Source organism: Rattus rattus, chromosome X (assembly GCF_011064425.1).
Source record: "Rattus rattus isolate New Zealand chromosome X, Rrattus_CSIRO_v1, whole genome shotgun sequence".
In the NCBI taxonomy this organism is placed as follows: Eukaryota; Metazoa; Chordata; class Mammalia; order Rodentia; family Muridae; genus Rattus; species Rattus rattus.
Window position 1 is genome coordinate 51,151,769 of NC_046172.1, and position 23,624 is coordinate 51,175,392.

Genomic DNA, 23,624 nt, shown 5'->3' on the forward strand with positions numbered 1-23,624 from the left:
CTTAACTGTACAGAAGGTTCTATTATACTCTCATTCACATGAAGAAAAAAAATACAAAAGCACTTCAAAAGGAGTAAGAAACCACTACCATGAGCCAGACAAAATGCATATGAAAATGATCTCTACTGTGCTTATTGTGTTCTACTGTATCTAAAGTTACTTTAAAGGGAATAACACTCGAAATGTATATAAGAAATACTCAAGTTAATAAAAAAAAGAATAAAAAAAATAATTCTTAAAGCCATGAAAGAGACCCCATTCAGCTACTTTGAGAAAGAATCAGAGGAATCAAAGCAATATCAAATGACCTTTTCACAAAATGGTAATTTACTCAAGTATTTCAGGAGAAAAAGTATCAAGTAGTATAAGAAAAATGGCTAACTTTTCAAAGGAAATTTCTAAGGAAATTTAATAGTTCTCATTCATAATGTCTTGCATTCAACTAACATTTTAGTTATACTTACAGATCAGAGGTAGGGCACTGACAGAAATAGTTATGAATCTATAAATTGCAAAATATATATAAGACAGTCTTATATAGTATAGGCTGTTTTTAGAAGCACTAAAAACCTGGAAGTTTTATAATAAAGTAAACAAATAAACAGACTCTTTTCCCTAAAGCAAAGCAGTTAAAACTGTCACCATACATTAGTGAGTGAAGGCTTTAGAGAAAAAGTAAACCATGAAAAACTGGCATAGTCTGAATGGAAAGAAGATAAGGGCAAAACTTAGAATAAAAGCACAGAAGCAGGAATTCAATGCTGACTTCATGCCTACTACAGTCAGCATGGAGTAAGATAACCAGGATTAGTCCAAAGCCTAAAGAGAAAAACAAACTGAAAAGGAAGATATGGTAAGCAATATAAATATAAAAATATACATGACACATTATAAAATCACATGAGTAATAATTTTGCCTGCTGGATTTAGGGAAATTAACAAGAGCACAAAAGATATTTCAGCAGAATCCAGAGAGGGTATTCTAGACAGAGCAAAAATATGAAGAAAGAATGAATCAATATGAAAGATTTAGGATACAGACCAGGATGAAAATTAGAAGTCACAGATACCAGAATATTAGGAGTTACAAAGGCAATATGAGGCAATATTAAGGAGTATCTTTTCCCTGGAATACTAAGGAGACAAAAGAAGAATTTAACTATAACTATAAAGTGGCACAATTGTTATTATATTAAAAATATTAAACCCAGACTGAAGAAAAGTGATTTTGTTTTATTTAAGTATGAATCAGCAGGGTAGTGTCTTGAATACTATTATTCACCATTTGGCAGTCTTAAAACTTAAGTATTTCTCACTTGGGAAGAATAATAAATGAAACATTTTAATATTACTTATAAATTTTAACCAAATGCATTGACAGAACTTTTTAATAATTGAAAATAATTTTAGGGCATCAAATAAATGATAGAGTTTTATAATAGTAACTATAAAATGTGAACATACCCCCATGTCTGTATCTGATTTTGATGAACTTAGACTTTCCTGAGATGGTGAAGGTGACACACGTCCTAAAAACAGCATAGCAATTGTAAAAAATCATACATATATATGTGTTCATCTACCAACAAGAAATACTTTGAACTAATGATAATTATAAAATATAATATCACAGAAAAACACATTTTCTAAATGTGAACTTTAACCATAACAGCATCCACATAGTTATATTTATCATTTTGAACAATCTTAATAAAACAGCTTAAACAGTTCCCTAAGTCAGTAAACAAAACATCATTTAATCCGTGCTATTCACAGTAAATACATTCTTACTCATTACAAAAACCAAGGGGAAACAACAAAATCTGAATAAATGGTCTGAGCTGAAGTTAGGTCTCAAAGGCAACTGAAATAGGCTTTTTGCCTCAGGTAGAAGAAGGAAAAATGACCAGGGAGAACAACAAAAAAAGCTCACTCACTCACTCTACAACTTTGTCTTGTTAAACACATCACCATCTTCAATTATTTATTACAATGTATGTTAAGGAAACTCCAAAAGGTTTTCTGAGAATATAGGGTGGTGCAGCCTCATTTTCTCAAATTTCAGGCAAGAAGATCTTAAGTTCAAGGCTTGCCAGAGCTACAAAGAGAGTTCAAGGCCAGACTGAGCAAGACAGTGAGGCATTGTTACATGGTATTTTTTTAAATGGGAGGCAGATTGAGGTTAAGAATATAGCTTAATGATAAAACTTAATGATAGCTGCCGGGTTTTCTTGAAACCTATGTTCAATTTCAGTACCAAGAAATTCCAAACAAATCAAACATAGGGTCTAACACTTGACACTCAACCTTTAATCCATCTAAAAGGCAAAAATTCCAGATTTACTTAGGTATTTAAAGAAATAAAAAATAAGCTGGGCATAGCGGCACACATCTTTAACCCCAGCACTTGGGAAGCAAAGGCAGGTAGATCTCTGAGCTCAGGGTTAGCCAGATCTCCAGAGAGAGTTCCAGGACAGCCAGGCCTACACAGAGAAACCCTGTCTTGAAAAACGAACAACAACAAAAAAGAAATTAAAAATACCTTCAGTATTGTATTTCATTCGCATATTGTTGAAATAGTCAAAAGCATTTTTTAAAGCCCAGATTCTCACTATATTGTCTTGTCCAGCTGTGGCAAGTAACCGGCCACAGTGAGAAAATTTCATTGTCCAAACAGCTCCCTATCAAAACAAAATATTCAAAATGACTTTACAAGCTTAAGAGACATTACTTTAACCCAGTCTTTGAAATTATGCAACCTTATACATAGTAAGACAAAACTCCCTTCCCTAACATAACTTACAGTCACAGGTGCACTTGTGCTACAGTACCACAAAAGGAGACTTTCAGAAGAAAGGCCTGTTAGGATCACTACGATTTCCATAGTTTAACCTAACAAACTTAGAAACCATGAACTGTAGTCACATATTAATAAAAATGAGAAGTATCTTTGGTTGTATATATGCATATGTGCGTGAATGTGTGTAGAATTTGAAGGCAACCTCAGGTGCCATTTGTGAGTTCCTAGATGGCCAGTAATGTTGTTTAGAAAAGCACATACCAGAGCTTAGAAATCTCTATCCCTTAAGTAAATCTCAGAGTAAAAGAAAGCTCTCACTTTTCACTAATAACTCCTATCAGGATTAAAAAGAATAAAGTTGACCCTAGCTGTGAAAAGCATGGTATGAACGCCTTTGAAGTCACTAAATACTATGGTCTTACTTACTTTCTCTCTATAATACATGGGTAGACCCTCTACAGAAACTGCAAACAGTCAAGAACTGTATATTCAGAAAAGTGTTAAAGAATGGGGGTCTTTAGTATGGAGGAGCCAAATCCTATTCCAACAAAGAAAATCATATTTAGGTGTAGTAAAAAGTATCCATCTATAGAGTCTCAGGGTAGAAAGATTATCAAAGTTGGAACTGAGAATTTACTTTAAATAGCATCCATTTCCATAAAAGGCAAATACAGTAAAAAAATTATCATTTTTATCCTGATATATTTTACTTCAGTAGGAAATAAATGTAGGCTCAAAAATTACTATAAGAAGACTGAGTAAGTTCCAAAGAAAACATTGTAAATAATTAAAACATTTGATGCATAGTCACTTTGTAGTTACGGCAAGCTTAGGTTTTATTTGATTCCCTGATCGAGAGCTCAGCATAGTTTACCTAGCTTTGAGTTTGATTGCTATCTTCCTTGTGTTCCTAGATTTACAGAAGCTAACTGCAATACAATGAGTATTTTCATCTATATTGGTAGGCTTGATATGTTTTTTTTTTCTTTGCAGTGTGAGGGATCAAACCAGAGCTTCATAGATACTTTAACCAACAAGCCACATGCCCAGACTGGTACTTCACAAATCTGAAAGAATATAAACTTCTACCTATCTCTTTGTCTTGGCAGAACATTTTACTATAGAAAACACTTTGAGATTCTGAATAATTTTCATTGAGATGATATGGATTGAAAGTAGGGCTTTATGTACGCTGTATAAATGCTCTACATATCCTTTGCCCTAAAATATTTATTTAAATTATGGCTGGAAATATTTAAATATTTTTAAAAGTGACAGACTACTTTTTAATTTAAGTGCTCTAAAGTTTGATCCCTCTGCATAGTTTTCTCACCTTTCTAGCCTAGAACTCATTCATTCTAAAGCTCGCTTTTATTTTGAGATTTGGTTACCCTATGCAGTAGAGGCTGGCCTTGACCTTGTCATCTTCCTGCCTCAGCCTTCTATACACTAGGATTATAGGCCTATGAGAGTTCAATCAGTCTAAAATGTTATTTCTTAAACATTATTTCAGAGACAAATTCTTCATTTAAATATATTAATATACATTTACTGTTCGAGTCTGATTAGTAGACGTACATACATTAGTAAACATATGTTAGAAGCCTCAAAAACTAGTCCACTAGTCATGAAAAATTTAACAGTTACCTACCATGTGTTCGCCACTAAGATCTTGTACCACTTTGATCTGATCAAAATCATAAGGTCCTTTGAAACCATGCGCTGCCTTGAATTTTACTGGTCTTGTATATGGCATTCCTTCATCATCACTTGATGAAGGGTCATCTTGATCAGTATGAAACACTGAAGACAAAGCAATGAAAATAATTAATGGTTAATATATATCTAGTTATAATCATACTTTCAAATATATTGATCATCCAGCATACTATTAGTAAAGAGGGAAGCACAATTTGTCTATTACTATATAACATACTGGTTAAGAAAATGGAGTCTGATGCTACATTGATTAGAAATTGAATCTAGCTGTTATTTAAAGTCTGGATGACCATAGAGAAGTTACTAATCTGTCTATACCTCTCAGTTTTCTCACCTATAAAATGTTGATAATGATACTCACTTCATTGAGTTCTTATGAGTAAATTAATTGATTCAAGCTAAAAGAAGATTATCTGGCAGAGTGTAAATACTAAATACACTTATTAATAAAACAAATGAGTATAATAATGACAAAGACAGTGGGTTATGATCTCTGCAAAGTAAGAAAACCTATTTTTACATTATTCATTGTGTAAGCATCACCCAGGTGGTACTGGTTTTGAAGGCATGAAGGATCATGGACAGCAGCTGAGGCTTGACACTGTGAGAGGAGACAGAAGGGAATTGGTGAAGGTGCAGCTTCAGTTACAGTTGACAGCTCAGGACTGAAGGGGTCATGCAAAGAAGTTGAGGCTTGGCACCATGAAGGGAGCCTATGAGAGGCTACTGGTGAAGCCTAGTAGCAGTGGAATACCCCAGTGTATTGGAGATGCCAGTACCATGGGATGATCACCAAGAATAGCAGCAGCAATGGAATGGAATGGAGTCAATCAAATTCTAAGACTTCTACAGAGGGCAGAGCTGAAGAAGTGACCCAAGATTTTCAGAGGAGCCCAGAAGATCTTGTATGGATCTGAGGCATTGGAACAAGAAGCTGTAAAGTTGAAGTTGGTATCTTGATATTCCAAGATGGAAGAGATGTCAGAGCCATGGGATATCCCATGAGGATAGCTGTTAATAGGGAGTGGAACCAGCCCAAGAGAATCAAGTTCGTTGTAGTTACCAAAGCTGAAAGGAGATCTGAAGAGTGCTTTGACATCAGACATGAACAAAGTTTGGAGTTTGCCTAGTAGGATTTTGCTCTAGTTTGGTCCAGTATTTCCTCAGTATGACATTTTAGAATGGTATTGTATATCTTACATGATATACATGAGTTGGACTGCATAAATCTCAGAAGAGATTTAAACTTTTAAATATTGTTGAGACTGTGATAGACTATGGGAAATTTTTGAAGCTCAACTTAATGTATTTTTCATTATGCTATGACTAGGGACTGCTCCCATAGACTCATGTATTTGAACAAGCTTATGGGAACCTGAGAGTAGAATGTGGTGGTTTGAATATACTTGGCTATTCAAGGTACAACCTTGGCTATCTCTGGAACATGGCTTCTTTGTGCTCTCAAAAACTACTTCCCAGAGGATTTCACTTCAGTGATGCTGGTCTCTCCTTAATCATCCCTAATTCTTAGCTCCAGCTAACCAGTATCAGATGTCCCAGAAGTCTTCCCCTATCAACTATAAAGCCAGAGTCACATGGCCAGAGCTGCTGAGTTCTGCTGCTTACTGGGGCTAGAACATGATCCTATTGTTCTATTATCATCAGCTTTCTGTTTTCCAACTCCTTCACTGCCTAAGCTTGGCTGGAACTTGCTCTGTAGATTGACATTGAACTCAGAGATCTGCCTGGCTCTGTCTTCTGAGTGCTGGGATTAAAGGCATGTACCCCCATGCCCAGACCTAAGCTTTTCTTTACCTGGAACTTGCTCTGCACCAGGCTGGCCTTGAACTCAGTATCTGCCTGGCTCTATGTCCTGGAATTAAAGGCTTTTACTAACATGCCTGGACCTAAGCTTAGTTGGGTGGGATCTTGGCTCAAAGTTACCAGTCCTTTAATCTGTTTATCGCCTGGAACATAGGATTCAACTCCACTGAACTTCCGGGTGCCTTTTTACCTTTGACCCATACATTCTGTATTTTTTTCTTTTGAGGCTTGCTATACTTCATCAAGATGTTCATTATGAGAGTAAACCACAGCACACAGTCTAAACTGGGTTGTTTTGAGACCTCCTTTGCTAGTGTAATTAAATTCGATCTCTTCACCTTAGCCTCAAGTATACTCTATTGACAAGGGCAAGAAGCAGCCACATTCTTCAACAAAATACCTCAAGAACAGGCTCTTGGCCACAAACTAAAATTCTTCTCTTCTGAAACCTATAGAGCCAGGCTTCCACAATTTAAATCATATTCAGCAACAAAGTTTTCCATATTCCTACTAGGATAGCCCATTAAGCCCCACTTAAAGCATTCCACTGCTTTCTAAATCTAAAGTCCTCAAATCCACATTCTTCCAAACAAAAGTATGGTCATGCCTATCATAGCAATAGCCCACTCCTGGTACCAACTTCTGTCTTAGTTTGGTTTCCATCGCTGACAAGAGACAGACACCAAGACCAAGGCAACTCTTATGAGTAACATTTAAATGGGGTTGGCTTACAGGTTCAGTGCATTATCATCATGGCAGAAAGCAGGGTAGCTTCCAGGCAGATATGGTGCTAGAGAAGGAATTGGGAGTTCTAAACCTTGTTCAGAAGGCAAACAAGAGAAGACTGTCTTCCAGGTAGCTAGGAGGATGGTCTCAAAGCCTACCCCCACAGTGACACACTTCATCCAACAAGGCCACACCTCCTAACAGTGCCACTCACTGTGGGCCAAGCACAGTCAAACCACCTTGCATGGCGAGCGCTTTTATCCATTAAAACAATTGCCTAAATTTACCTAATTAAAAACCATTTTTAAAAGTTTATTTTTATGGATATGAGTGTTTTACATATATGAATGCCTATATATTAAGTGTGTCCTTGGTACCCATGGAAGCCAGAAGAGGATGTCAGATCCCCTGAAACTGAAGTTAGACACAGGACTAGGCTGCCATGTAATGAATGCTGGAAAATTTAACATGTGTTTTCTGGAAGAGCAGTCAGTGTTCTTAACCACTAAACCATTTTTCTAGCCCATTAAAAATAATTTTAAAAACCAAAAAGTCTGACAAAACCAATTTTCACTTAATCATGGTACAGTAAATCCTTTAAGGTTATTATAATCACAAAACTACTGAACTAATTCATGCTTAAACATATACATTATCATTCTTCATATTCATAAAATTAAGTGACTCACTAGTGGCTATATAAGTTTAATATATTCATTGATATAGAGTGCTTCTTATAAGTGACAAGCTAAATTTAGAATGCACACATTAATGGAGTATTCAATTGAAGCATCCTTATTTTACTGACCTTCATCTCTTACACTTTTAACTTTATTTATAGCACGTTCACCATACTCCTCAGCAAGATGCTTTGCTCTCTTTACTGATTTTCCAAGGAATTTCTTTAGTTGAGTCCTGAAGAAAATACACAAAATGTATATTGTTACAACTTGTGCCACAGGAACGATCCACAGGTAAACTTAAGAGCTATCTCTTAAAACATTAATAGTAGGTATTCAAGTTTTTCAGGTTCCTTCTTCTATGGAATGAATATGCTCAAGTCAATATCCTTCAGAGAAAAATACATGAATGTAATCTCTCCCAGTTTGTGAATAATAATTGACAGGCAGTGGTGGCATGTAGATGGGCATGTTTAAGCAGATCCATTGGCCCTACCCCCAGATAATCTGATTTGAAGAGCTTGTGGAGAAGCCACAAATATGCAATTAAATAATCTTGAGAAGACTACTTAAAAGACTTGTCTCTAAGAAAACAAATTTTTCCAACAAAAAAGTAGGTAAAAAAATTTGGTCATTAATCTACAAAACAGAATATCTGGGAAGTCTAAGTTGATCTCTCATATTTTTTTCTTTCATTTGGGTATACATTTTAATAAAATTAGGCTGAGCTTTCCCAATAGACACCCCCAAACACAGAGCAACACAATTATCAAAAGATTCCAAAACCACAATCTAATTATTGTCTTTTCAATTAAAAAAGAGATATGTGTATCAACAGCAAAATGGATAAATAAGTGTTAGTATAAAATATAATAAAACAAATCCGTATTCTTTGAATTGCCAATCTCTTATTTACCTTATGATCTTTGCATATGTGTTTAATTCTGACTTGAGTACTCCAACACTGATTACTAATTTCTATTTTGCTTTTAGGTCTCAGATCAAATAATCTTCTCTCAAAAGAGGCTTCCTTGAACAAAAACATGTTTTCTTGTTGTACACTTCCAAAGCACCTTATAGTTTGCTTTGACAGCAATCATAAATATGGCTGCACTTTTGTGCATAATTACATATTTAGTATCTGCCCTGTCATTTAACTGGAAGGCTCAGGAAGGCATTAGTGTAATTGTCTTAACTACTGTATCCACAGCAACTTATTCCTATGCATGGTTCATAGAAAGACTGCAATACAGTTTTGGTGCTACCATGAAGAGATGCCATGACTTATTTTATTTAGAGTAATAAAAATATAAGCTATAATGTAATCCCTCTTTTGTAAGAAACAAATATTCTGGGGCTATGGGGCTAGCTCAGTAATAGTATGCTTCCTTAGCATGTGCTAGTCTCTAGTTTTGATTCGCAAGCATTGTGAAAAAATATGAAGAATCTTGATGATTCAAAAATTATCAGATCACTGATGATTTCTGGCTGTGAGACAATTAGAACCTTTTATTTTCAATTTTAAACATTTCTCTTATTATTTTCAATCACTATAAAACAGAGAAAAATTTCTGTAGTCCTGGGGATTGAACCCAGTGCCTTTCATATGCTAAGTGAGCACTCTACCATTGACTACATCCTCATCCCTATGAAACCAGTTTCTAAAACCAAAGTAAGGTGGCCACTTTACGGATAACTATACATTTAGTACAATGATGTTTAGTTTTAATTGCCCATTTGACATAGTCTAGAATCATTTGAGAAGGAAGGTTCTGTAAGAGATGGTCTAGATTGGGTTAGCCTGTGAGCATGTCTGTCTGCAAGCATGTCTAGGAGCATGTCTCAATTAACGGAAGACTATGGGTGAAACCATTCCCTGGGTATAGGGTCTTGGGTCATTCAAGAGTAGAGAAAATGGTGCTAAGTGCAAAGTGCAGGTATTAGTTCATGGCTCTCTGCTGTTCACTGTGGATGTACGATGACTAGCTGCTTCAAGTTCCTGCTGCCTTGCAAGAGCTGCCTTGCCTGCAATTATAAGCTATGAACTAAATACACCCTTTCTCTTTCAAGCTGCTCTTATCAGGGTTTTTAATTATGCCAGTAGGAAATAAAACTACAATGATTACTATTTAAAAGCCAAGAAGACTTGTAAATCATTGATGAGGTGACTTTCTAAAATATAGACTTTAATGCCTTTAAATGTGGCACTAAAAATTTAGTAGGTATCTTTTCATTGATGAATAGTGTCAGTTATCACTCATACTATTCTGTGGGCTTTTGAGACAGGATTCACTTAGACTCAATTAACTTTCAAAATAACTTGATATGGTCCAGAAAAGTCAGAATGACAGGTCAATACCTTTTGGGCACTGACTGCCTTCTTGGTTTAAGCCATCATTTATTCCAAATACTTCTATGTTCTATTGTGTGTAATGGTAAGAGAAAAAGCTGGAAGGAACCCCTGTATAGACAGACTATTTTACTCTATATGGGTCCTCTCAACATTTTCTCATTACAATCTTGCAATCTGAATATTACCCAAAAGACTTATCATGTAAATGTATATTTCATGGTTTGCAGCTTCCCTGTTGCTTGGGAAACTTAGGTACTAGATTACCAGATTTAAAAAATGATATATAAAATCAAAACTGAAACTGAATAAACCTAATTTTTCCCCTTAGAAAAATGAGCTTTAACAGGACATAGTGATAGGTACTTGTAATTGCAAAACTCAGGGCAAACTAGCAGGAGGCTGTGAGTTCAAGGTCAGACTAAGTATAAAGAGTCATACAGTGAGAATGTGCATAGGGAAATCAAAACTGAAAGGAAAATGAGCTCTAGGGCATAGACTGTATGAAAAATCACTTATATGTTTGTTTACATTTCCTGAACAACTTTTAACTTTCTAGAACCTGAAAGTGGTTCTTAACCGCTGAGCCATCTCTCCAGCCCAAAAGCTGGAACTACCCAAGATTCAATCCATAGATCACAGGAAGCTCAAAAAGAAGGATGACCAAAGTGCAGATGCTCCCACTACTTAAAAGGGGAAAAAATATGCATAGGAGGGGATATGGAAGCAAAGTTTAGAGCAGCGACTCAAGGGATGGCCATTCAGAGCCTGCCCCAAATGTGGCCCACATATATACAGCTACCAAAACTAGATAAGATGGATGAAGCTAAAAAATGCATGCTGAAAGGGACCAGACACATCCAGAGCATGTCCAACACAGAGGTCAATGCTAGCAGCAAACCACTGACCTGAGAACAGGACCCCCTTGGGGGAAATTAGAGGAAGGATTAAAAGAGTTGAAGGAGCTTGCAACCCCATAAGAACAACAATGCCAACCAACCAGAGCTTCCAGGGACTAAACCACTACTGAAAGACTATACATGGACTGACCCAGGGCTCCAACTGAATATGTAGCAGAGAATAGCCTTGTTGGGGCACCAGTGGAAGGGGAAGCCCTTGGTCCTGTCAAGGTTGGACCCCCAGTGCAGGGGAATATGGGGGGCAGTAAGAGGAATGGATGGAATGAATAGGGGGAATACCCATATGGGGGAGCGGGAGAGGGTGGGGGCTTATGGACAGGAAACAGGGAAAGGGAGTAACATTTGAAATGTAAGTAAGGAAATATATCTAATAAAAAAAAACAAAAAAAAACAAAAAATAAAAAACAAAAACAAAAAAAAGCATGAAAGAAGGAAAACTAGTTAGAAAGGAAATCTTTCCATCTTCTAAGGTCTTCTTTGATTTCTTACATTAGAAACTTGAAGGTCTTGTCCTACAGATGTTTTACTTATTGGTTAGTCACACCAAAATATTTTATATCATTTTTGAAGGTCTTGTTCTATAAATCTTTCACTTGCTTGGTTAGTCACACCAAAACATTTTATATTATTTTTTACTGACTGCTTTTCACAGAATTATTATTATTATTATTATGGGATTTTTTTATTTACATTTCAAATGTTATCCCCTTTCTAGATTTCCCGGCCATAAAAACCCTATCCCATCCACCATTCCCCTGCTTCCAGGAGGGTGTTCCCCACCCACCCTCCAAACCCTTCCAGCCTCCCCGCCCTGACAAGGCCATCCTCTGCAACATATGCAGCTAGAGCCAAGGGTCTGTCCATGTGCACTCTATAGATGGTGGTTTAGTCCCAGGGAGCTCTCATTGGTTGGTATTGTTTTCTTATAAAGTTACAAACCCCTTCAGTGCCCTCAATCCTTTCTCCAACTCCTTCATTGGGTACCATGATTTCAGTTCAATGGTTGGCTGTGAGCACCCACCTCTGTATTTGTCAGGCTCTGGCAGAGCCTCTCAGGAGACAGCTATATCAGGCTCCAGCAACATTATCTGGGGTTGGTGGCTGCATATGGGCTGGATCCCCAGGTGCTGCAGTCTCTAGATGTCCTTTCTTTCAGGCTGTGCTCTCTGTATTTCCTCCTATGAATAGTTTCGTTCCCCCTTCTAAGAAGGACTTAAGCATCTGCACTTTGGTCATCCTTCTTCTTGAGCTGCATGTGGTCTGTGGATTGTATCTTGGGTAATCAGAGCTTTTGAGCTAATATCCATTTATCAGTGAGTGCATAGCATGTGTGTATTTTTGTGATTGGGTTACCTCACTCAGGGCAATATTTTCTAGTTCCATTCATAAATACATTGTTTTTAATGGATGAGTAGGACTCCACTGTGTAGCTGTACCACATTTTCTGTATTCATTCCTCTGTTAAAGGACATCTGGGTTCTTTCCACCTCCAGATTATTATAAATAAAGCTGCTATGAACATAGTGGAGCACATATCCTTATTATATTTTGGAGCTTCTTTTGGGTATATTCCCAGGAGTAGTATGGCTGAGTCCTCAGACTACTCTTAAAGGTGTCAATACCCTAATTTATTTCTCACCACTTTTATCCTTTGAATAGAGGAAGGCTACTGATTTGTTTGATTTAATTTTATATCCTGCCACTTTGCTGAAGTTCTTTATCAGCACTAGGAGTTCTCTAGTAGATTTTTTTGGGTTATGTATGTATGCTTCTAATATCATCCTCAAATAGTGTTACCTTGATTTCTTCCTTTGCAAATTATATCCCTTTGCTCTCATTTTTTTTTTTTTGCCTAATTTCTCTGGCTAGTACTTTGAATACTACATTGGATGAATAGGAAGAGAGTGGGCAGCCTTGTCTTGTCCCTGATTTTCATGGGATTACTTCAAGTTGCTCTCCATATAGATTGATGTTGGCTAATGGTTTGCTATATATTGCTTTTATTATGTTTAGGTATGGGCCTTGAATTCCTGATCTTTCCAAGACTTTAAAGATGAAAGGGTGTTATACTTTCAAGATTAATATAGTAAAAATGGCAATCTTACCAAAAGCAACCTACAGATTCAAAGCAATCCCCATCAAAATTCCAAATTAATTTTTAACAGAGATAAAGCTATTCTCAAATTCATCTGGATTAACAAAAAAACAAGGAAAGCAAAAACTATTCTCAACAATAAGAGAACTTCGGGGGAATCAGCATCCCAGACCTTAAGACACTACTGAGTGCTAGTGTTGAGAACCAAATGATAAGAACCCAGTCTCTCCCTACTTATTCAACATAGTTCTCAAAGTCCTAGCCAGAGCAATCACACAACAAAAGGAGATCAAAGAGATACAGATTGGAAAGGAAGAAGTCAAAATATCACTATTTGCAGATGATATGATAGTATATTTAAGTGATCCCAAAAGTTTCATGGGAGAACTACAAAACTTGATAAACACCTTCAACAAAGTGGCTGGGTATAAAATTGACTCAAAGAAATCAGTAGCCTTCCTCTACTCAAAGGATAAACAGGCTGAGAGTGAAATTAGAGAAACAACAGCCTTCACAATAGTCACAAATAACATAAAATACCTTGGTGTGACTTTAACCAAGCAAGTGAAAGATCTGTACGATAAGAATTTCAAGACTCTGAAGAAAGAAATTGAAGAAGACCTCAGAAGATGGAAAGATTTCCCATGCTCATGGATGGGCAGGATTAATATAGTAAAAATGGCCATTTTACCAAAAGCAATCTAGAGATTCAATGCAATCCCCATCAAAATTCTAATCCAATTTTTCAAAGAGTTAGACAGAACAATTTGCAAATTAATCTGGAATAACAAAAAACACAGGATAGCTAAAACTATCCTCAAAAATAAAAGGACTTCAGGGGGAATCACTATCCCTGAACTCAAGCAGTATTACAGAGCAATAGTGATAAAAACTGCATGGTATTGGTACAGAGACAGACAGATAGACCAATGAAATAGAATTGAAGACCCAGAAATGAAACCACACAACTATGGTCACTTGATTTTTGACAAAGGAGCCAAAACCATCCAATGGAAAAAAGATAGCATTTTCAGCAAATGGTGCTGGTACAACTGGAGGTCAACATGTAGAAGAATGCAGATCGATCCATTCTCATCACCCTGTACAAAGCTTAAGTCCAAGTGGATCAATGACCTCCACATCAAACCAGACACACTCAAACTAATAGAAGAAAAACTAGGGAAGCATCTCGAACACATGGGCACTGGAAAAAATTTCCTGAACAAAACAGCAATGGCTTGTGCTCTAAGATCAAGAATCGACAAATGGGATCTCATAAAACTGCAAAGCTTCTGTAAGGCAAAGGACACTGTGGTTAGGACAAAAGAGCAACCAACAGATTGGGAAAAGATCTTTACTAATCCCACAACTGATAGAGGGCTTGTATCCAAAATATACAAAGAACTCAAGAAGTTAGACTGCAAGGAGACAAATAACCCTATTAAAAAATGTGGTTCAGTGCTAAACAAAGAATTCACAGCTGAGGAATGCTGAATGGCTGAGAAACACCTAAAGAAATGTTCAACATCTTTAGTCATAAGGGAAATGCAAATCAAAACAACCCTGAGATTTCACCCCACACCAGTCAGAATGGCTAAGATCAAAAACTCAGGTGACAGCAAATGCTGGCGAGGATATGGAGAAAGAGGAACACTCCTCCATTGTTGGTGGGAATGCAGACTGGTACAACCATTCTAGAAATCAGTCTGGAGGTTCCTCAGAAAATTGGATATTGTAGTGAGGACCCAACTATACCTCTCTTGAGCTTATTCCCAAAAGATGCTCCTACATACAACAAAGACAAATGTTCCACTATGTTCATAGCAGCCTTATTTATAATAGCCAGAAGCTGGAAAGAACCCAGATGCCCTTCAACAGAGGAATGGATACAGAAAATGTGGTACATCTACACAATGGAATACTACACAGCTATCAAAAACAATGACTTTATGAAATTCATAGGCAAATGGTTGGAACTGGAAACTATCATCCTGAGTGAGGTAACCCAATCACAGAAAAACACACATGGTATACACTCATTGATAAGTGGCTATTAGCCCAAATACTTGAATTACCCTAGATGCCTAGAACAAATGAAACTCAAGACGGATGATCAAAATGTGAATGCTTCACTCCTTCTTTAAAAGGGGAACAAGAATACCCTTGGCAGGGAATAGAGAGGCAAAGATTAAAACAGACACAGAAGGAACACCCATTCAGAGCCTGCCCCACATGTGGCCCATGCATATACAGCCATCCAATTAGACAAGATGGATGAAGCAAAGAAGTGCAGGCCGACAGGAGCCGGATGTCGATCTCTCCCGAGAGACACAGCCCGAATACAGCAAACACAGAGGCGATGTATGCAACAGCAAACCACTGAATTTAGAACGGGACCCCCGTTGAAGGAATCAGAGAAAGAACTGGAAGAGCTGAAGGGGCTTGAGACCCCATATGAACAACAATGCCAACCAACCAGAGCTTCCAGGGACTAAGCCACTACCCAAAGACTATACATGGACTGACCCTGGGCTCCAACCTCATAGGTAGCAATGAATATCCTAATAAGAGCACCAGTGGAAGGGGAAGCCCTTGGTCCTGCCAAGACTGAAGCCTCAGTGAACGGGATTGTTGGGTGGAGGGTGGTAATGTGGGGAGGATGATGAGGGGAACACCAATATAGAAGGGGAGGGGGAGGGGCTAGGGGGATGTTGGCCTGGAAACCGGGAAAGTGAATAACATTTGAAGTGTAAATAAAAAATACCCAATTTAATAAAGATGGGGGAAAAAGTCATGATCAACCAATAGAGGGTAAGGAAGAGTAGTACATAATGCACATTTATCACTGATTTAAAACCAGGAGGGAGATCACATACTCCAATTTAAAGCAATTCTCTCAGGCTGAAAGTAATTATGAGAAAGAATTTACTGGAATTAAGTGATAGCAGATATGTCCAAGCAATATTGCAAAGATTTGATCCTCTTATGAGTTTATGATAGATTAATGCCTGGTTATGATAATTAGTTGGGGCAATAGAACAATACTCAGATTGTGGTAATATAAAGTAATACTATCATATTAGAAGCTTCAAAATGAGTGTATGTAGGAGCTATATAGGAGATAAATCTCACAAGACCTGCTTTATAATAATGAAAAAAGTGACCAAGAACATTTTTGTATCACAATTTTGATTAAAAATATACCTGGCAATTTAATTAGCCTTCTAATAAATACTTAAAAAGAAGAAAAGAGATATAGTATAACTCACGTTTTCTGTTTTAACCTTCCACCATCAGTATCTGTTTGTTGTGACTGTAACTTTTCTTCATCATCTGACTGTGTGGCATCATTGCTACAAGAAGGGGGAAGTCATTTGAAAAGAAATCATTTTTCTTCTCAAAAATGTACTTGAATGCTTATTATGCAGTTACTAATCATAATATAAAAATTTATCTTAATAAGTTTTATCTACCTTCAAATTAATAAAGAAACACAGAATTACTAGTTTCCAAGATTAAAATATGGAATATTAAAGAAGATGCAATGTATAAAATTTAAGTTAATGCAATTTAATAGCTTGTGATATCCTATTATAACAAGGCTGTACATATTAAATAATAAAGTAACTTGTGGACAGCATTTTCTTAGTCCATTTGATACAACATATATTAAACTTAGTAAAAGTACTTGTTTTTCTAGAACTTATTCCTTAGACTGCATAAGAAAAGATCAGTTACTTCACTCTAAAGCAATTTTTCTGACTGCAATAAATATTACAAATACTTAGAAAGCGAAGTTTTAGAAGACTAAGTGCTTCTCAGACTTGGCATTTTAGTCTTAATGTATTGGTTTAATACTGTCTCTAGCATCAATCCTTTTAAAAGACAAGAGACTAAAGATTAAAGTTTAAAGGTTTAGAATAGTCTCCCAAAATAACAGTATGTCGGTAAGAGAGATAAAAGATAAAAGTAAATAGGGACAGTTGTAGTTCACGAACCTAAATAGTCACCACCGCACTGCAATACTGAAATTGTTAACTAACCTTAATTCATACCTTACATACTCCTTTGTCCTCCTCATGATGTGCAGAGTGAGAGGATTAATACCTGTGGGCAACTTCTCTTCAGCAAGACTTAAAGGTATTTCTTCTCCAGTATCTAGGTTCTTAATCATTACACTGGCTAAAATTTCCTGAATTGTAAGAAAAATAATTTTCTTTTAAAATTATTTTGAATTATGTGCATGAACATATATAATTACATATGTGTGCGCATGTTTGTACATATATACGTGCACTGTGCAGAGGCAAGAGGTGTTGGTTCTCCTGGACGTGGAGTGACAGGTAGTTGTGAGTCATCTGATCTGGATACTGAGAGTTGAACTTGGGACTTCTAGAAGAGCAAGAAGGACTCTTAACTGTTAAGCAACCTCTCTAGCTTTTAATTATCTGTTTGAGTCTACAAACTCCCTGAAAATTTTAAGTTAAGGATTTTCTGAATAGTCACTACTGGGTGTATATTTTCCACTGAGATATAATTGCCCTAACACAAAGTACAATGCCTTAAACTATGTAATTCAATGGCATATAATATATTTACAGTTCTTAGTTTCTCATTAAAATGTAACATTTGACTACTCACAAAAAAACCTCACTTGTATATTAGTTTTCAATCCCATTTAATTTTTTTTAGTCTCTGCTAATTACTATTCTACTTTTTTACTCCACTGGTCTGTCTATTTAAGACATTTTACAAGTTCAATCATATATGTATACATATATCTTTTTGTATCTGGATTCGTTCAAACTGCATGCTACATTTAAGGTTTATCCAAATATCAATACTATATTCCTTTGAATTGTTGAAAATATATTATTGAATGGGCATACTACATTTATTTAAGGATTGAACCATCAATGATACATGTTAGGGCTGTGTCCACTTTTGGCAATTATGAACAATGTTGCTTTGAATATCTGTGTATATATTTGTGTGAATATGTTTTATTTTGCTTTTGTATAAAAACAGGAATAGAACACTGTTTAGCATTTTGAGAAAACGCTAAACCATTTTCCAAATGTGTTATTTTTTTATTCCTAGTACCACATGCACACACAGCACAAACCAGCAGAATCTGTATTTTATAAAAGGTGAATGGGATTGTTGGGGGGCGGGTGGTAATGGGGGGAGGATGGGGAGGGGAAGCCCATATAGAAGGGGAGAGGGAGGGGTTAGGGGGATGTTGGCCAGGAAATCGGGAACGGGAATAACAATTGAAATGTAAATAAGAAATACCCAATTTAATAAAGATGGAGAAAAAAATAAAAATTAAATAAAATAAAAAAACAATCCCAGTATGTTAGATACTTATTTCTGATACTTATGGCTTTTTTTTACATTTCTCTGCCCCTCCCTCCCTTTCTCCCATCCCCCTCCCCGTGTGTGTGTGTGTGTGTATATGTGAGAGAGAGAGAGAGAGAGAGAGAGAGAGAGAGAGAGAGAGAGAGAGAGAGAGAGATTGAGAGATCACAGCAGCCTTGAGCCGCGATCTGATAATGGTTTCTTACCTTTAACATTTAGAGTGAAGGGCTGGAATCTATGAGCTTATGAATGATTGCAAACATACAACTGAGTTACAGCTCCGGATGTTTTTGCCTTTTTCTTTCTGATCTAATGTCTCAGAAAGTTACCAGGCTGGCCTTGAACTTACTCTACAGCCCAGATAGATATAGAACATGTAATCTTCATACCTCATCCTAGGGCCCTGCTTTGTTATCAGCCCATCTTCAATTTTATTTTAATGTATGTACTCCACTGCACGTCTTTGTGAAATGGCAAATTTCCATCAGAGATTCAAACTTCGATATATAAATGAAATTCCAAACCTAAGATAATCTTAATTTTAATGATTCGGGCCTAAGACAAGTTCAATGTTTCTGGTACTGAAATAATGTTCAAAAGAGGAAATGCAGTTTTTCTGGAGTTAGTCATTATATACTGTACTGATCTGTTAAACCATTGTATTGTAATGCACAAATATAAACAAATGTGAAATGTCAATTAAAATATAGTAAATTATTACTGTGACATGAAACATCACTGTGTTAACAATTTCTAAGTGTATTTTAGGGTCATTATGTACACTTCTAGCGTTATGTAACCAACAGCATAATCAATCTCTAGTCACTTCCCCATTAGAATTTTTACATTTTCGGTTTTTACCTCATCAGTAAGCTCTCTTCCAGAGTTGGATCTAGGTCTCTGAGGGCCCATCACTTCACCTGCTACTGTCTGCACATCAGGTGCTTTTCCATTTTCCTAAAATTGTAATTATATAAACAGACCTACTGAAATAATTTCTATACATTTTAATTATTCATTACTATATGTACTTCTATAAAATTAGATAAAAGAGCCTACTGAACATTTAAAAGACAGATTTTAGTCCTTTACTATTCTCTGCATGCTTAAAGACATTAGACACCAAAACTACTGCTGCTCATGAAATCATGCCTAGTAGTATTACAAACAAATAAATGTTTTATTTGAACCCATCCAAAACAACAGCTCTCTATTAAGACTGTAATTAATTCAGGCCATATGTGGATATTGCTGAAGAAAGTTTAGGACAACTTCTGTTTATATAAAAAGCTAGACAACAAATGTTAAAAATTTCATATACAGTTGTATTGCATATTTTTCTACATTAAAAAAAAACAATGGTTTAAAAAGGAAAACACAAAAGTCCTCCAAAAAGCAGGCTGTTTTTTGACCTGTACTGTATTGCTATAAGAAGATGGTCATGTCACATTTCCAGGTCTGTTTACCCATCTCACCCCATCCCCCTCCACCTCAGCTACTCTATGAATTATCCTGATTTCTAGAATTTGGCTGTGGTAAAATGCTATGCAGTATTTCTGTATAGCCAACAGCCTAGTGCATGAGTTTTTATGTCTAGGAAAGGCAACTTATAACATTAAACACAGCAGCAGCTATTTTTATAAATACCATAACCTGCCACACACTTGACATATAATAGCATATTTCATTCTTACAAAAACCTTCAAGGTGGGTCATTTCCCCACTTTATCAGTGAGGCCTCTAAAAATCACATGCTAAATAGTTAGCTGACCTCACTAAACTAGTTACTAGCCAAGCTAGACATGAAAGTAAAGTGGTCAGGTGTTAGGGACAAAGAAATATTTGGCCTAGAAAAGACAGTGTCAATAATTATATCAGCCAGTTATATAAAGTTTAAATTTGCCTATATCAAATACAACGGTAATTCACCAACCTGGGCAGTAACTATTTTATCTCCACTGGTAGCACTTGCTAAATCGAGAGAAGGCAGAGAATCTCTAACTGTACTTTCTGAAGCCATATTTGTAGTTAGCAGAGAATCAGATGCAATATTGGCTTTGGGTACTGAAATGATAATAAAACTAATAATAGTAACAATAATAATGACAATATTTATAACAGAACAATAATACCAACAATTATATACATACACATGTGTACATGCATGCCTATTCAAGCATGTGAATACACACACACACACACACACACACACACACACACACACACACACACACACACACACACAAGTACCTTCAACTTTATTTCTTGTAGCAAGCCTGTAAGAACAGTGGCTTTTATTCTTCATTTTTTTTATTGAAAAGAATGCTTCAAATTAATTATTTAACTTCTCCAAGACTACCTTATATATATTCAAAGCTTTAGGATTTAAATTTAAATTGTAAGTTTTCTAATCCCATTTTCTTTCCACCATTGACATACAAATTCTTAGAAGATAAAATATGTGAAAGTCTCAAGTTTGTCAAGATATTTTTACTTATAATTTATTACCAATCTAATACCTTTCACCTTTTGTCAACTTATTCAAGAAATAATTTATATAACCTAGGTATCTGTGGTTTTTCTTTGGCACAAACTGAAACAAAAGCAGAAAAGTTAGCTGAGAATCATAGGAAATGCCTATGCTTGGGAGGTAGAGGCATTTCCCTAAGTTCAAGGGTAGCCTGGTCAACATAGTAAAGCCCATGCTAGCCTGGATGACAGAAAAGACCCAGTCTTATTTCTACCCAACCCAAAGCAGAAACATTAAAGTTTCAACTCTCCTGTTTCCCAACCAAAATATTTTTCCACTAATACTTGCCATCCAGATCAGGTGTTTTAAGAGCCTCAAACTCCAGGTCACTTTTCTTTTTTCTTGGTGGTGGTGCAGGTCGAGATGGAGGTGGCGGTCTAGGAGGTGGGAAATTAGTTGGTGGGGGTGGGCGTGCAGGAACAGGCTTCTTTGTACTGGCTACTATATCAGGTTCTGGAGTAAGGTGCCTTGGGGGTTTGGCGGGAGCCACTTCTTCCACAGCAGCAAAATGTTTAGTAGATAGAGCATCTGAGGATGCAGGACCTACAACATCACCTTCTTTGACTTCCACTGCTTCCTTGTTCAATATTTCAGTTTCTAGTTCAGAAGCATCAAGCTGATCAGCTGAACTTACTTCAGTTAAATTATCAGTTTCATCTTCTGTCTTCTCACTCTTCTCACAGTTGTTATCAGAAGGAAAACATTTTTGTGTTTTTAGTTCAGTTTCTTCAGCTGCATTCTGACTGTCTGCCTTTCTGGAACCTTGTTGTAGTTCATGCTGTTTGGCTAATAGTCCAGGTATGTTACTAAACTCTGTCCCAGCCACAGAAGGACCAGCAGTAGCCTGATCAGAAAGTCCTTTTCCTTTGGAATCCAAAGAGTCATCATCCAATTGTAGTACTTTCTGACTTTCCTCAATAATACTTTCAATTATCTAATGAAAGGTTAAAAAGCAGTTTTAAAAATAATGAAGCTATTCACAAGAAAAAAAATCATAGCTAATTCAGTATGTGTCAGGCAATGTCTATAACATTACATTGATTTTCATCTTTACAATAACCTATATGAAGTTTTGTTGCAGTATAAATAAAAAATAAATAGGCAACTACCAGTTCCCATGCATTCTCACTCCACGGAGAGTCGCAAGAGCTGTGTGCTCCAGCTAGAAACAACCACTTCCATGCACTGTCTTCCTTGGTGGATTTTTACCATGCCTGACACACACATCGAGTTCCAAGGGTTGCTCTAGTGTGGCAACACCTCACGCTAGCCTCGGGCATTCTATAGCCTAGCACAATTCCCTGCCATGACTTCCCACACTCCTAAAAACCACCCTCTGGTAGTTAAAGTACAAATTCCCAATGACCCAGTAAAAATCAAGACTCAACAAACTATAACCCAACAATCAGATTTATAGATAAATTCTCAATCTACAATACATCTACAGAATAAATTCACTGCCAATTAATAAAGATTAAAAGCCACCCACCTAGACAAGATAAAAATTGTCCTAGACCACCTGGATTGGAATCATCTTCCTCGGTTGTTTCTATCTTGATTCCACTTGCTCCTTCTCCTCTCTTTTTCCTAGACTTTTTCCCGCCTACCCTTCCTTCTCATTCAATGATAGGCTAGACCCACCTTGCTGCATAATGACATCATCCTACAAAGTCTCACTTCTAATTTCATCATTTTACATATGAAGGAACTAAAGTATACCTGGACCAAGTGATTTGTCCAATGTTTTAGAACTAGTCAGAATAAAAGGAGCATAACCCCTAAAAGTTTGCTTTCAGAATCTATACTCTTAAACACTATAATAATCTATGTTAATACAGTCACAAAAATAGAGTCACCCTTGTAAGGTAAAGTCATATATCTTCTTATGAAGACTCCAAATGCCAAGAGTTCATTTACATAGCGCTGCCACACTGGCTACAGCAACTCCCTGCTACCTTTAGTTAACAAAAATCCACCTAGGATAAGGGTTCAACTTGTTTCAGTCTGAACTCAAGAGTATAGGAGAAAAGCCAGCAGATGCAAGGCGATGAACATTCTTGAAAAACTCTGAGTAAGGCTTCATTCCTCAGACTGTGGACAGATCTATGAAAAAAGCTCAAACACCAGCCTTCACTGCTCCTACTCAGGTGACTTATATCCTCAAGTAATATTTAGAAGAAAACATCTTCTATCCAATCTTTTTAAAAACATTATTTATTTTTATTTTCTGTACATTGGTGTTTTGCCTGCATGTGTGTCTGTGTTACAGTGTTGGATCTTCTGGAACAGGAGTTACAGACTATTGTGAGCTGGCATGTGGGTGCTGGCAATTGAACCCAATACTCTTAACCTTTGAGCCATCTGTCCAGCACTCCTCTTCTACACAGTGTTGTCATCATTAACACATTAAACCCTCTGATCTACTCATCCTTCTACTGTACCAACCCTGAATAATTTCTACTTTCTCAATTCCTCAGCTCAGTAAGTTAACAGAGTAGTCCTAGACCTATTGTGGTCAGCTTTTTTGACAATTCTACACCAAAAAACGGATAATTACTGCTATTCAGTAAGATTCACCTTTGATATCCCAGAATGTTACAAGTAATAGTTTTTCTCTGT

General features: G+C 36.5%; 1 protein-coding gene across 1 annotated transcript in view; it reads right to left on the reverse strand.

Moving 5' to 3' along the window:
* Window positions 1–23,624, reverse strand: part of Wdr44 (WD repeat domain 44) — a 102,152-nt gene that overhangs the window by 26,864 nt on the left and 51,664 nt on the right. Inside the window, 9 exon segments of the mRNA XM_032889598.1 lie at window positions 1,465–1,529; window positions 2,543–2,681; window positions 4,452–4,603; window positions 7,878–7,984; window positions 16,384–16,467; window positions 17,170–17,306; window positions 19,337–19,432; window positions 20,409–20,539; window positions 21,294–21,939. Coding sequence (XP_032745489.1) covers window positions 1,465–1,529; window positions 2,543–2,681; window positions 4,452–4,603; window positions 7,878–7,984; window positions 16,384–16,467; window positions 17,170–17,306; window positions 19,337–19,432; window positions 20,409–20,539; window positions 21,294–21,939 — 1,557 coding nt within the window.